The 15,891-nt window shown below is 43.0% G+C and overlaps 2 protein-coding genes across 2 annotated transcripts; both read left to right on the forward strand.

The window, feature by feature from the left end:
• Positions 1-8,090: 8,090 nt before the first annotated feature.
• LOC122085609 (NAC domain-containing protein 90-like) lies at positions 8,091-10,191 on the forward strand. The gene is made up of 3 exons (XM_042654094.1): positions 8,091-8,247; positions 8,331-8,632; positions 9,770-10,191. The coding sequence occupies exons 1-3, from the start codon at positions 8,091-8,093 to the stop codon at positions 10,178-10,180; spliced, it is 870 nt and encodes a 289-aa protein (XP_042510028.1). The 3' UTR covers positions 10,181-10,191.
• A 3,956-nt stretch (positions 10,192-14,147) lies between these two features.
• LOC122085569 (NAC domain-containing protein 90-like) lies at positions 14,148-15,458 on the forward strand. The gene is made up of 3 exons (XM_042654046.1): positions 14,148-14,353; positions 14,437-14,735; positions 14,998-15,458. Exons 1-3 carry the CDS (start codon positions 14,197-14,199, stop codon positions 15,334-15,336), a joined length of 795 nt encoding a protein of 264 aa, XP_042509980.1. The 5' UTR covers positions 14,148-14,196; the 3' UTR covers positions 15,337-15,458.
• The last annotated feature ends 433 nt before the right edge of the window (positions 15,459-15,891 follow it).

Raw genomic sequence — 15,891 nt, forward strand, 5'->3', positions numbered from 1 at the left:
TACGCATACCGTGTGTGATTGAAAATAGGGCCTCAATTTTCTTGCCGCTGTTATCAGGACATACGCCACTTTCTCTGTCTTTCTGTATCTTGTTTCGGCATCTAGCAGGGTTCGACTAACATAGTATATTGGTCGTTGTTGCCTTCCTTCTTCCTTCGCCAGTACTGCGCTTATCGCCACTGCTGATACAGCAAGGTACAACTGTAAGGTATCCCCAGTGTTTGGCTTCGCCAGCAGTGGGGGTGCGGCCAGGTACTCCTTCAGTCTTTCAAAGGACTTTTTGCACTCCTCCGTCAATTCAAAATTTTTGATCCCCTTCAAGGCTTTGAAGAAGGGGAGGCACCTGTCAGCCGACCGAGACATGAATCGCCCTAGGGCGATGACTTGACCTGTTAGCTTTTGGACTTGCTTCACATTCTGGGGTGACCTCATATCCCAAATGGCTTGTATTTTCACCGGGTTGGCTTCAATTCCCCTCTCCGAGACAATGAAGCCGAGGAACTTTCCCAAGGCTACTCCAAATGCACACTTTACCGGGTTCAGCTTCATGTTGTACCGCCTCAGCACCTGGAATGCCTTTTCTAAGTTGTGAATGTGTCGCTCCACCTTCAGGATTTTTACGAGCATATCATCCACGTACACCTCCATGGTTTTACCGATCATCCCCTTGAAGATTTTATTCACTAACCTTTGATAGGTGGCCCCTGCGTTTTTTATCCCGAAGGGCATGACTTCATAGCAGTACAATCCTCCCTCGATCATGAAGGATGTTTTCGGGACATCAACCTCTGACATCTTGATCTGAAATTACCCCGAGTATGCATCCATAAAGCTCAGCGCCTCGTATCCTGCCGTGGCATCAATGAGGAGGTCTATTTTCGGCAGGGGGTATGCATCCTTCGGGCAGGCCTTGTTCAGGTCGATGAAGTCAATGCAGATCCTCCACTTTCCATTTGCCTTCGAGACCATCACCACATTGGATATCCACTCCGGGTATTGGATCTCACGGATGAACTGGGCCTTCAGTATCTTCTCTACTTCTTCATCTATTTTCTGCTGCCTTTCAGGGGCGAAAGTCCTCTTCTTCTGTTGCACCGGCTTCTTCGTTGGGTTAACATTCAGATGATGCTCTATTACCTCTCGATCTATTCTAGGCATGTCTGAAGCTAACCAGGCGAAGACATCAAAGTTGTTTTGGAGGAATGAGGCGAGTTTTTCTCATTGTTGCCTTGGCATTGTAGCCCCAATCTGGAATTGCCTAGCGTTATCCCCCTCTTCGGCCTCAACTTGTACCAGATCCTCAATCGGTTCCCCCCGTTGATAACTGGTGTCATCGCGCAGATCTTCTATCGGGAGCGCCTCGCCCGCCTTTTCTCTTCACCATAAGGTAGTGGCATAGCACCTACGGGATGCCTCCTGATCGCCTTGACATTCCCCGACGTTGTTCTTGGTTGGGAATTTCATCTTGAGATGGGGTGTGGAAACGACAACATTTAGTAGGTTCAAACCAACCCTCCCTAGGATGGCGTTGTATGCCGAGGTAATGCCTACTACCAGGAAGTTGATCATGACTGTTACTTGGAGATCTCCGGTGCCGGCTCTTACTGGCAACTCAATCGATCCTTCCACTTTTACTGGGATGCCAGAGAATCCCTGCAACGGGTGTTTGAATTTCTTCAACTTTCCCTCATCCAGGCCCATCTTCTGGAAAGCCTCAAGGAATAAGATATCAGCAGAACTGTCGTTGTCCACTAAGATCCTCTTCACTCTGCAATCCCTATGGTCATGGTGACTACCAGGTCATTGTCGTGCGGAGTGTGCACCCCTTCCAGATCGTCTTCTGAGAAGGAAATAACCATCCTCGTCCTCGCCTTCTTGTTCGACCATTCAGCCATATGTATGCTTCTCGCATAGGCTTTTGCTTTTTTGGTCGAGACTGAACTTTTTCCAGCGGCAGTGCCTCCACAGATGGTCGCTATAACTCTAGTTGGGCTCTTATTCTCATCCCGGAGGCGATGGCCAGCTTCCTCAGGTGTCTGGTCCCTTCGTCGCTCTTGATTGCCTCTGTGGGCAGGCCCCCTTCTTTCATTGCGACCTCTGCCATCTCTCCGACTGTTGTCCCTATGGTCATTACCGTCTTGGGCATCCTCCTTTTCGCAATCCATGAATCGGCCTAGATATCCTCTTCGGATCATTCCTTCTATTTCCCCCTTGAGGTGCCAACAATATTCGGTGTCGTGGCCGTGGTCCCTGTGGAAGTGGCAATATCTATCCATATTGCGTCTCTCGGGGTGCCGTCCCATCTTCCCTGGCCACTTCATGGCTCTGGCATCCGGGGAGTCCTTTATCTGCATCAGTACATCCATTCGTCTCCGGTTCAAGGGTGCATATTTCTCAAACTTCCTTGGTGGACTGGGTGCCCGACCGCGCTCAAACTTTCGTCTTTTGCCTTCTTCGGAGGATTTTTCGTCGCCCCTTGAGATCCTTTTCCTTCTCGTCTTCCTTTTAGCTTCTTCATCGGCTTGAAGGGTTTCTTCCATCTGGATGTACTCATCGCACCAAGCTCTCAGCTCGTCCAAGTTCCTCGGTGTGTGCCTCGCCAAAGACCTTTTCAGCTCCTTATCCTTGAGGCATCCCAGCAGGGCTATGAACTCTTCTTTTGGGTCCAGACCTCTGATCGTGATCTTCTCTTGTTGGAAGCGCTTCATGTAGTTTCGCAGTGATTCTCCTTCATGTTGCTTGATGTTGGTCAAGTTCAACATAGTCTTCTGAAGGGGTTGTGTCACACCCCGTTCTCACAGAACCAAGCCAGTGACTGGGTTAACACCGGTTAACCCAACCTGCCAGGATCATCAGATACTGTATTCCACCACAGCATACACACAACTAATATAAACTCATCAGATTAGTGGAAGACTAAGTTTCACCTGTGAATAATCCTATAATACTTGATACCCGAATTGTGATACGATAATTATATACATGTGGGCCCAAAGGCATGATATTTACACAATAAAAATATAATCCACATATCAAGTACATAAAGGAAATCATCAAAATAATCAAAGTACACAGCTCGGCTCGGTATCAAAGGCTAGAGCTCAGCTCGGCATCAAGGGTTTAGCCCACCTCGGCCTCAAAAGTGGAGCTCAGCACGGCCTCGAAGGTGGAGCTCAGCTCGGCCTCGGAACTGCGGTCCCACAGCACAACTCTCGCACGAGCAGTCAGTGCCGTGCTCTAACTCCTCAGGGGTCCACCAGTCCTCTTCAGGAAACTCGACTGTGGGACCCACCCCATGCTCCTCAGATGTATGACCTGTAAAATCATCTAAAAAGGGGGTGTACAAGTGGGATGAGCTCACTAGCTCAGTAAGTGGTAAGATGGACCACACAGCAGTCCACACATCAAAACACATCATATGCACTACATGCTATGCAATACATTTTAAATCACATCCACCTAAGCAACATTACTAAGTCTTCGGTTTTAGTGCTACTATAGCCACAGTGCGCGTATACTCCGGGTACGAGCCACGAATTCCATCCCACGATACGCTCATAGGGCTGTCGAAGAAGGCCCACCGTGAGTACTCGAAAAAGTAAAGACAATGCCGTCCATCGGCTCTCAACATAAATGTAAATGACTAAAATTAAAGGTGCTGACTCCAACAATTTAAAAGCAGTACGATTGGCCCTCTTGAATGTACCACCGGGGTTACCGGCTGTCTTACATGACCCGCCGAGCGTTATGTCTAACCGCCACAGTGACCCGACGACCGCGACCACTGCTTCCCCCCAAATGATTACCCAACACCTTAACCCCTGTTGGGAAGGGTCGTAGCATGGGATGGTGAAAATCCTAATACTGCATGCTCCTATATGACAATAGTACGATTATATAGTGCCTCCGTGTCCCATTCCACGGGCCACCAATGCACTCGTTTCCAAGCCGACTATGGCATCTAGTCTATCAATGCATCATACACAATGATGTTCACATTCAACATATAAACATCTCATTCCATTGGCATTTAGAAAGTAAGCATAGCACACATGCATAACAATGTGAGGAATGACTAATCTACATAGCATATTCATGATGCCATGACTAGACTAGATATAATTAAATGAATGCCAAACAATGCCTTGAAATAAGGCCAAATGTCCTCTCCCCACTTACCTGTAGTGTACAAGGATTCCCGTTCGGTACGGGTGAGATCCGGTGCGAATCGGGTAGGATTTGGTGAACCTAAAATAATTGAGCGGGGTTAGTACTTCACCATTTTAGAATCAAAATTAACACGATCCGATGACAAAATCATGTTTAGAACGTTAAAAGAAGGTCACACGTCCGATTTGGGTCCAATCGGACGTAAGACTCACCTTCAGGGCCACACGGGTGGGTCAGACAAGTGGGCTGTCTGGCCCACCGGTCCTACCCACCGGTTTGGACCGGCAGGTAGGGGCCCGCCGGTAGGGCCCATCGGTCTGGCCCACCTGTTGGGCCAGGGGCCCCTACTAGGACCGCAGGTAGGGTGGCCCGCCAGTTGGCCAGCCGGTTGGGCTCGCCGGTTGTGCCCGAAGGCCCCTGCCCTCTCAGGTGGGTGCCCACAGGCGGGTAGGGGCCCACCGGTTCCACCCACCAGTCTTGGCGGGAAAACAGCCGTTTCTTCCCAACTTCCTCCATTCTTTGGGGATTCAAATGGGGCTTTTCCCAACCCATTCTTCACACTTTCAAGGTCTTATAGGATGGTTCTAACCTAAATCTAGGTTATATTCAAGGGATGGGAAACCATCTTATCTTCTTTGCTCAAGAACAACTTCAAACCCTCCAAATCACTTCAAACCCACAATGCTTCTTCCACCTTGTCAATACCTCTTCAAATCCTTCAAGATCAACACATAAATCATCCATTAAACCTTAGATTCATCATTTCAAAGGGGATTTACAAGATCTCAAGAAACCCTACTCGAATCAAGGGTTTAAGCTTGGGTATGGTGAATGTTTAAGGAACCCGACTTTGCTTACCTCCAAATGTAGATCTAGAGTTGAAGATCACTCTTCTGGCACCGGAATGGGAAGATCACGCTTCGGCGCCGCTGAAATCCTTCTCTTCCCTTCTTCTTCTTCCCTTTCTTTTCTCTCTCCTCTTTACTCTTCTCACCAACGTACGGGTGTCATAAATGAAAAGAAAATAAAGTCATAAATCTATATATATACTTCCTAAATAATTGAATAGTGCACATGGATGGGTCACTCAGGTGGGTGGGTGCACCCAACTGTCTACCCACCTGAGGGCCAAACTTGGGATTTTGACAGAGTTCAGGCCTGGCGCGAACCCCACCCCCGGCATACGATATAGTATACGTATATACCTTAATATATGGCTACAATACCTGCTTTATCCGTACTACAATACCTGCTTTATCCATACATGGCCTTATGGTAGGTGTATGTACACGATTTGGGCACTCCCGTCTCTTCTGGCACTGGCTCGGACTTGTCGGGCTAGCCGGTGTTTAAGGTCAACCTTGCCATCATAGCCTATAAGGAACCCGCTCTAACTCCCTCTAGTTCGGTCCCTGCACGGTTAAACCGGTTCAACCGCGAAATCAGATCGGGTTTAAGAAGTAGGGTATTACAGGTTGGCTACTGGAAAATCCCTTCATAAAGAAGTAACTTAGATCGCTGAAGCTGTGGATCGGCTTTGTCGGTAGACAGTTGTACCATAGCCTTGCCGCTCCTCTGAATGTCAATGGCAGGGCGCGACACATAATGTTTTTTGAGACTCGATGGAACTGCATAGCGACCTTGAAGCCTTCCAGATGATCGACGGGGTCCCCAGACCCGTCGTAAGTGTCATACTTTGACAGGCAAAAGCCGATCGGGAGCAGGTCCCTCATGACCTCATCAGCTAGAGTCGTGTCATTAGTGAGGTCTAGCTCGCGAGCTCCCGTCTGATTTTCTGCCACCTTCTTGATCTCATCTTTCAGGTCCAGGATAATCTGCTTTAACCCCGAGTCCTCGCGTCTCTGTTCGTCTCCTTGGCATGGTTCCCCATGTCGATCTCCGACGGCACGCCGCGTCCTTCCCTTGGGTGCGGGACTTTCTCTCATTGCTCAATTTCAAAAATTATGACCAGACCTTATCGATCTTGTATTGCTCCGGTCCTTGTCTCAAGCTCTCTTGGGATGGATATGGGGGCCCGCGATGCTCCGCCGATCTTCTGAGAGACAGATTTGGAGACCTCCTTCATTGCCTTGGCCATTCGGTCATATTTGTCTTGGAGGACTTCGAACTGCTCACTCGTCACATATTCTTGCGCTCCAGGAGGGGCGGAGGATTTCTATCTCCATGCACCGAATATCCAGCAGAACGTTGGTACCTCACGGAACCTTCCCGATCATCGTTCCCCCTTTCTCATCCAATTTCCATCGAGGGAGGGAGCCCTCCTGAAGGTTCCTCCTCCCCTATGTTCATGTTCGATGCTGCTCTCGTCTTCTTACGATTGAAGTTTCTCCCCACCATTACTGTCGTTCCCACAGACGGCGCCAATCTGTTGCTATCGAAAATCTGTATGAGCTGATCCTGCACAAGCACAGACGGCAGAGGCCCGGAGCTTTGTCCGGGGTTAGTCCTCCGATGCTCAAGTTAGAGATCGGCCGCACAGTTTTTTTACAGGAGTAATGGTGTGGGTTTTGATGCTTACCCTCTTCCCTCCTCTCGGGCCCTCTTATATAGCTCTTAGGGTTTAGGGTTTCCCCTTTCCTTGGAGGAGTCCTCCTCGAGTCCGCCTCCTTTCTTTTTAGAGTCCTACTTGGATACGTCCTATCCCCTTCGTGGGGAATATTCTCTTCACGTGGCTGATGTGGTAGAGTCCTTGCAGCCTCTATCAGGTGGGTGACACGTGTCCAGGTGGGCGACGCGTGTCCTTACCCTATTGGGCAATCAATTTGGCCGTATCAGTATGTATCAGGTGAAGACCGGACCAATAATAAATGAATAGAAGACTGGAGTTTGCATCCCAAAAGTTCGAATTAGTAGGTAAAGTGACTCAGATGTATAAATAGGTCAGGGTTGCAGGTTAATTAGAATTTGATGTGAAACTAAACTCCTAACAAAGACAATTATTATTGCAATTGATTGGAACCTTATCAATAGAGTGAACGCTCGCAAGAGATATGGGATTCGGGCCTTCCATATTTGAGTCCATATCTTTTGTAGTGAACGATAAAGTGTGATGAATATTGAATAACTGAGAGTGTTTAAACACGCATCCCAAGAGGCTCCTAGTCACGGGCATAGCAGTTGCAGGCAATTTTCACACCTTATATTTATTTTTCTCCACTCTTCCCCATTGTGAAAGTAAAATAAAAAGAAACGCAACCCAATGCTCAATTCAATCACATGGGCATATATCTGTCTGGGGATGATTAGACAATAAATGAAAAGAAAAAAGATTAGAGTGGGAGTCAAGTCAAGGGTGTCAATTTATACCCAATATGATACTATTTGATATGGTATCACTATGAGATATGACTTAAACAAACATATCATACCGTACCAATATCATATCAAATACCATTATCATACAGAATATTTGTATTAAATACTGAATCAAACCGTTTTGTTATGGTATCAATATGAGTTTTTTGTATCGAATCGCTGTTCGATATGGTATTGGTATGAGGTATTTATTCATGGTACCGTACCCAAATACCACACCCTTGTGGGACTGTAGCAGTAGATTGACTGATTCAACTGCCCAGAGGGTTATTTTGGAGATTTCCGTTTGGACAAAACAAAAGACAAAAAAATCATGTTTTTAAAGAAATTCTCGTCGCACCGCGTGGTAGTTTCTACGCAGAACGTCAACGTAAACATTCTTTTCTTAATTTCTCCCTTCACTCGGCTCGAGTCTGCGGAAATTCAGTGTTTGCTTTTGCTTTGTTTGCCAGCATTCTCCTCCTTCGCTTCACATTCCTCTTTAAATTAACTACACCACTGACACCCTATGAAGCTTTATCAAAGCTGCAAACGCACGTATACTGTATACATCTAGAGAGAGAAAGAGAGAAGAGAGAAGAGAGATGGATAATAATATGGCACTAGGTTTTCGTTTCTACCCAACAGAGGAAGAGCTGATTTCCTTCTATCTACGTAACAAGCTAGAAGGAATGAGACCAGACCTGGACCGAGTTATACCTGTTCTTGACATTTACGAGATGGATCCATGGCACCTCCCACGTAAGTTTCGTTTTACATATCTCTATAAAGCCCCCTTCAAATTTCTGCTCATGTTGTTGTTCTTCTTCTTTTTTGGATCCCAGAATTTTCTGGAGAGATGTGTCGTGGAGACCCAGAGCAATGGTTCTTCTTCGTGCCAAGACAAGCAAGGGAAGCCCGTGGAGGAAGAACGAGTCGAATCACCAGTTCAGGATACTGGAAAGGTACAGGCTCTCCTGGCTACGCCTACTCTTCAGAGAATCGGATCATCGGAATAAAGAAAACCATGGTCTTCTACAAAGGGAAAGCTCCTAATGGTAGGAAAACTAAGTGGAAGATGAACGAGTATCGAGCTATCTTAAGAGAAGCCTCTTATTCAACTAGTAGTACAACTCCAAATCCAATTGTGAGTAAAAACACTAGAAAAAAAATATGTTCCATATCTAGCCTTTCTTGTTCTCTTCGTCATTTTCTTTCGTTAATTTCTTCCCCCAAGGCAAACCAGTAAGGCTATCAGGAGTTTGATTCCTAACAAGGGTTGACAATTCAAGCAATCTGCCTTTCTTTGTGTTGAAGAAGCATGCAAAGCAGAAGCACCAATGGTAGTATGGTGGTGTTATCATAACAGTTTGCTTCTGGAGTATGGAGCAATGATGCCCAAGGCAAATATCCAGTTGTCCAAAGGGAAATCCTTACCGCTTGCTCAACTATGCAAATTGTTTATGCCACTTTCAAAGAGAGAGTGGCCAGGGAAATCCTACACGGACACAATCCTATGGTTCCCCTTCTCGTAAGTGCACATTGGAGGGGTCGGACAGGCTCTATAGGACTTGAACCCCTACTACTCGCAAATATAAGGATGTACATGATTTACATCTGGGTATTCCTTGATTGACATGAAAAAATACATATATAATGAAACATACAAGAAAAGATCTTAAATCCCCACCTTCAACATGGTCATCAAACAGAGTTCTAAGATCTGAAGATTCATTTAAAAGGAACACCTTTAGCATGACCATCAGCATCACCTTTGAGGTTTGACTGACAATGCTATTGGAGATAATGATCAAAACAAACAAGGAAAGGATGATCAAGGCATTGAAAATCATGATCACATTCTTCAGTGTCTTGGTCATACTTTCCTTAGCTTGTTTATTATGATCATTATCTTCAATAAATGCTGCACCACCAAAAATGTCAAGTCTGTGAGGAGTCCGAACCTTGCATTTCTTCATCATGCAGCTCTTGAATCTCAACAGAAGAAACTGGGACAACCATTGCACCAATTATTTACGAAATTATATTAACAGCCTCTTCTGGAGTCCTAGCCCACCCAAGAGTTAAATTCGCCTCAATTGTTTGTATCTTTCCTTGGACTAGTTAGATTCAACCATTTCAATACATTACAAATTTTACTAGTTTTTTTTTTTTTTTTGGCAGAGCTAATTTTTCTAGTTCACCTTTCTTGATTACTAGTATAGTTTCTTGTTAGGTGTTTAAGATTGGAACTGATGAAAAAGGTTAATTACAAATTTTGCAGTTGCGCCATGAATATAGTTTGTGTCGTGTGTACATGGGTACGGGATGGTCGCGAGCATTCGATCGACGGCCGTCAGGAGCCATAACAAGAGAGATGGCAATGGAGGTACACCAAGGTGATTCTGGAGCTGGGGTGATCGGTAGGAGTGGAGACATGGCCACCACATCTCTGGCAATGGAGGTACACGAAGTTGTTTCTGCAGCTGGGATGACCAGTGGAAGTGGGGACATGGCCACCACATCTCATCATCAGACGAACCCTTCAAAAATGGAGAAAAACTGCTCACAGGACAGTTCATCCTCAGGCAAAGACGATGGTCATCCTCCTCAAACTTGTGAAAGTACCTTTTGGGAGATTTCTGATGATGATCTTCAGTCCCTGTTAGAATGGAAAAACTTAAATTGGGATTAGGTTTATAGCTTAGGAAAACTGCAAATGTAAATTTTTTAACTAAATATTCACTGTAAGTTGTTTGTTTTTGCAGTGTTTAGTTTACTGGTACTAAATTATTCTGTATCAGATTCTCAGGAATATCTAATTGGAAATTTCAATAATATTTTCCCTTTTGTATTGTTCTATAAACAATTTTTTGTACTTTTAGTTAAATTAAGTAGTACCAGTGCTGGATAAAATTTTTAGATGTCTCTTCTACATCATGGAAAGCTGATAGTATCAGATAATGGTGGGTAGAAGAGAGAGCCTATAAGGACTTCAACTTCAAAATAAGGTTCTTTTACTGTCTATGATCAGTATATAGATTAGCTTCGGGGAAGGAGCATCTCTTGTAAACCCTATTTTGCAGAAAATATGACATATCTAAACTGCACCTAAAGTGAGAATATTCCATGGAAGCTTCTCCTAGACAGTGTTCCTCATCCAGGCCTTCTAGATGATTGATAGTTTTCATCTTAACAGTCAGTGTTTTCAACAATTAGTCCCTTGTTGATCCTATCCATATGTTTCTCAATTGCAACTACTGCACTATATCAATACGGGCTGCTGCTGGTTTCTCATTTTCCTTGACTAATATAGGTGCACACCCTCCTCCCACCATAGGAAGAATATGTGGGTTTCGATTAACATTTGATAACAGTCAAGGGAAGAAGCCCAAAAATCCCTTTTTTTCTCATAAGGAGGGTGAGATAGAATGGAGTTCTTGATAAAGTTCGTGACAAAGGAACAACAAAGAGTTTCTCCATGGCCTTCCTTGTTTTGAGACATTATGGTACATCTGAAGCCCTAAGATCAAGGGATTCCCCTTCATTGTGGCTTAAAGAAAATTCGATCCCATTTTAGGTAGAAATAGATGAATCCTTATAAGAATATCAACAATTTCCTTCCACATAAAACATAAGCAAATTACGTGAAGATTTCAATTTCTTGCCGGTGGATGATTCCACCACTTTGATCTTCCCTTTTTTTTCTATTAATATTTAAAAATCCCATGAAAATTGTGTGCCACACAGGGTTCACATTTGCATAAGCTGGCTATAAGCTGGCTTTGCATGTATCTTCCCCGTATATAAAATAAGTCTTACGTAATACTATTTCATATCGTTAATAACTCTTTTTTAACTAAATTTGACATTATAAAGACCTAAGAGTCTTCTTATAAAAAATATAAAAAAGACCTTAGAGTCTATTTGTTCATAATTTCATCAATTTTATTCAATTCGCCGCCAGCATGGAATTTAGGTAACTATCCACCTATATATGAGATACCCAATTTTAGAAGATAAAATAAAAAAATAAAAAAAAAGGCTAAATTTTCAAACTTGTATTCATAAATAAAATTCTAAAAATATAAGAGAGGATAAAGGCAGCCCATTAAGCTGTCTTTGGAAACAATTCGGGCATGATCCTTGGCCATATCAAGGTGGGGCATAAATTTCAGTAAGTAAGATACGGCTCACTTTCCCTTACTAATGCGTCAATTTTTTATTTTTTTTATATGATTTACCTTTCACCTAAGGAGGAAGAAAATCGATGAATATTTTATTTCGGTACAAGAAACACTGAAACAGGGCACAAGAAATGTATGAGGTCTAACTCATTCCACAAAAAAAAAAGGGTACACATGTTTTGCAGAGAAGTTGTTTCTGACTTGAATCCGTGATCATTTGATCATAGTAGAACAAAATAGGTTTTATTAGTCTGGGCGTGTTTGTGTTCTTTACTGCTATCAATGAAAATTGAATGGTTCTCATTCAGTCCCGATATAACTCGGTCCATGCAATTGTGGGTTCAGTATGAGCCTGTGTGACTAATCATGCTGAAGGCTTAAATACCCATTGTTAGCAAAAAAAAAAGAGGTTGAAATTCTAAATAATAAACTTATTGGGTAAGAGTGGCTATATTTGCCACATTGTTTCCATGAATGGAATCAAAATCATAGAAAAGTCATTCATGCTTAAGGAGTCTTTCTCGTATATTTTAATATGCATTTGGAAATTGGTCGGAAAGTAAGGCAAATGTTTTCTTGTTCTGCACCGACCTAAAATTAAACTTATAATGTTTGCAATTATTTATTGCCACCTGGCAGGTCAAATGAGGTTGAAATTCTGAACAAGAATCTTACAAGGTAATAAAAGCTATATTTAACACATTAATCGTTTAAATGGTAATCAAAACTTCATAAAAAAGTCATTCAAGTCCGACCAATCTTTCTCATATATTTTAATATGCATCTAAAAATTGGTCGGAAAGTAAGGTAAATGTTTTCTTGGTCTGCACCGACCAAAAAACTTATCATGTTTGCAGGTATTTATTGCCATCTGGCATCAAATGTGGTTGAAATTCCAAATAAAAATCTTGTAAGGTGACTATAGCTATATTTTTCATATTCATTTACTGAATGATGCGCAAAATCATGAAAAATTCATTCAAGCCCAACTAGTCTTTCTCATATATTTAAATATGCATCTGGAAATTGATAGGAAAATAAGGCAAAGGTTTTTCTTAGTGTACACAAACCAAAATAGAGAAATTTTTCTTTCGCTCATAGAAAACAGATAATTCACTTTCCCTTAAAGTTCACAAATATCCTCCTAAATTTTCATATTTTCTAAATTACCGTTCAAGATTCTATTTCTTTTGTTACGAGTCTGGGTAGCAGCCAAATTTCGTCCTCTTTTATTAAATGAGCTTGATGATTAACCCTTTTTTTTTTGGGTAGAATGGTGATTAAGGCCTTAACCGGTAGAGAAGTCGGTGAAGTGAATTATCTGCTTCCAAGATTTTTTTTATTCAATCTCCGTTGACTTTTCCATTAGGCGAATGTCCATTATAACTGAACTCGCTTGTCTGCCACTGCCCTTTTTGAAACCCCTCTTCTTTGTTATCAAAAAAAGCTGCTAAGCCTAAAGCTGGCCGCCTTAAGAAGTAAGAACCTTTTCTCTTCTACATTGCGGCTTCATCGGATGTTCCAAGCAAGTTCGAAATGACTGACCTTTGAAGTAAACCAATAGGTTGCTGCTGGCCAAAATGCAATCTGTAGATCAGAAAAGAAGTTCAAGGTAGAGAAGTGATGATAATTGCCCCACAAAATAAAGTAGTGATTTTGGAGTCTTGATCAGCCCTTCGATGAAGACCGCCGGAGTGGTGGAAGACGACGACGTTGTAGGCGAAATAAGAGTTGGTGCCCATACCAGGAGCCAATGCCAAGGGAAGGTTAGGGAAGGCGTCCATGATCACGTTGGTGCCCATCGTGAGGTTGGCGGTAGCGGAGCAGTTGGAGATGAAGTGCTGCAGAGAGAGACGCAGTCGGCGACGGTGCAGGTTCCACCGGAATCTCTAAAGATGTTTGCGTTGACTTCAAGGATATAGAAGTAATTTAACTCCGAAGGATTTGGCAGTCTTCGGAAAGATAGAGTTCGCTGCCTGTACGATCACCTGATGATAAATCATCTCACACACCTACGATTTTTTTTCCCTGTAGGTACACGTCATCAAGTGTCACCAACGGGTGGACTTGCGCTACGGGGTATCTTGATCTTTTCATGGTATCTAAACGTTAACGTAGAGACACGCCAAAAAAAAAAAAAGAAGAAGTAACTTTAAGATGGCCAGATAGACGGTTGAAACTTGGACAAGTGTCGACTTACCAACATACGTAGAGAGCAAATACTCTCCACGTATGTGAAGTGGAGATAATCCGGACTTGTATTTTGGTGGTTTTGAAGAAATTTCCGTTCTCTACGCACCGCGTGGAAGTTCGTCGATGTCAAACATTCTTAATTTCTCCCCTCACTCGGCCGAGTCTGCGTTAATTCAGTGTCTGTTTTGGCTTTGTTGGCTAACGTTCTCCCCCTTCACTTCCCAATCCTCTTTAAATTTAGAACACACTACAGGCACTCCATGAAGGTTCAGCAATTTAAGCTGCACAACACACTTATACTTCTAGAGAGAGAAAGAGAGAGAGAGAGAGAATGGATAACAATTTGGCACTAGGTTTTCGTTTCTACCCAACAGAGGAAGAGCTGATTTCCTTCTATCTACGTAACAAGCTAGAAGGATTGAGACCAGACCTGGAACGAGTTATACCTGTTCTCAACATTTACGAAATGGATCCATGGCACCTCCCACGTAAGTTTCGTCCTACATATCTCTATAAAGCCCCCTTCAAGTTTCTGCTCATGTTGTTGTTCTTCTTCTTTTTTGGATCCCAGAATTTTCTGGAGAGATGTGTCGTGGAGACCCAGAGCAATGGTTCTTCTTCGTGCCAAGACAAGCAAGGGAAGCCCGTGGAGGAAGAAATAGTCGAACCACCGGTTCAGGATACTGGAAAAGTGTAGGCTCTCCTGGCTACGCCTACTCTTCAGAGAATCGGATCATCGGAATAAAGAAAACCATGGTCTTCTACAAAGGAAAAGCTCCTTGTGGAAGGAAAACTAAGTGGAAGATGAACGAGTATAAAGCTATTTTAGGAGAAGCCTCTTCTTCAACTGGTGCAACTCCAAATCCAATTGTGAGTAAAAACCCTAGAAAAAATAGTGTTCTCTACCACTTCTTGAAACCCATTGGTAGCTTGAGCAAGAATGGAGCCAGTGAAGTGCTATTTCAGTGGGAAATCATGTTGTGATTCAATTGGTAAACTAGCTTTCTGTCTGTGCCATTACCCATATAATTAATCAGACATGACTAACTTTGGTAGTTCACCTTGCTTGATTACTAGTATAGTTTCTTATAAGATTGAAACTGATGAAAGAGATTAATTACAAATTTTGCAGTTACGGCACGAATATTGTTTATGTCGTGTGTACATAGGTAGCGGGTGCTTGCGAGAATTCGATCGACGGCCCGCTGGCGCCATGACAAGTGAGATGGCAATGCAGGTACCCCAAGCTGTTTCTGGAGCTGGGATGACCAGTGGAAGTGGGGAGTCCATGACCACCACATCTCATCATCAGATAAGCCCTCCAAAAATAGAGAAAAGTTGCTCACAGGACATTTCATTCTCAGGGGGAGATGATGCTCATCCCCCTCAGACTAGTGAAAGTACATTTTGGGAGATTTCTGACGATGCTCTTCAGTCCCTATTAGAATGGAAAAACTCAAATTGGGATTAGGCTTATTGTGTTGGAAATTTTGGAATATTAGAGTTAAATCAAAGGAAATGTAAATATTTTAACTAAAAATATTTGGGAAGTGTTTAGTTTATTGGTACTAAATTATTCTGTATTCAGATTCTAAGGATTCTCTTGTTGGAAATTTCAATAATAGTTCCCCTTTTGTGTTGTCCTATAAACAAATTTATTTATTCTTTTATTGAATTAAGTTATACCAGTGCTGGAGAGAAAATTATTTTGAAAGAGTTATACTAATCTGATCATGATCCCAGGACCCTAGTTGACTGTTGAGCCTCTTTTGCTCTAATGGAGAAAATGCCCTTATCCCTGTTGTCAATCTGCAATAAATCAGCAGCCAACATGACAACCCTCCCCGCCTCCCAAAAATAAAAAAAAAATAAAAATAAAAGCTTGTGATCTTCTGAGTTCGGATAATCTTTGTGGGAAATTGATGAAATCAAAATATTCCCCTCTCATGAATTTATTAATGCCTATTGTCCTCCATATGCTTCCTGCGATGCATGGAAGCTATTTTTAAGGCTAGAGAGCTTCTCC

This window comes from Macadamia integrifolia, chromosome 8 (assembly GCF_013358625.1).
Source record: "Macadamia integrifolia cultivar HAES 741 chromosome 8, SCU_Mint_v3, whole genome shotgun sequence".
NCBI classification, from domain to species: Eukaryota; Viridiplantae; Streptophyta; class Magnoliopsida; order Proteales; family Proteaceae; genus Macadamia; species Macadamia integrifolia.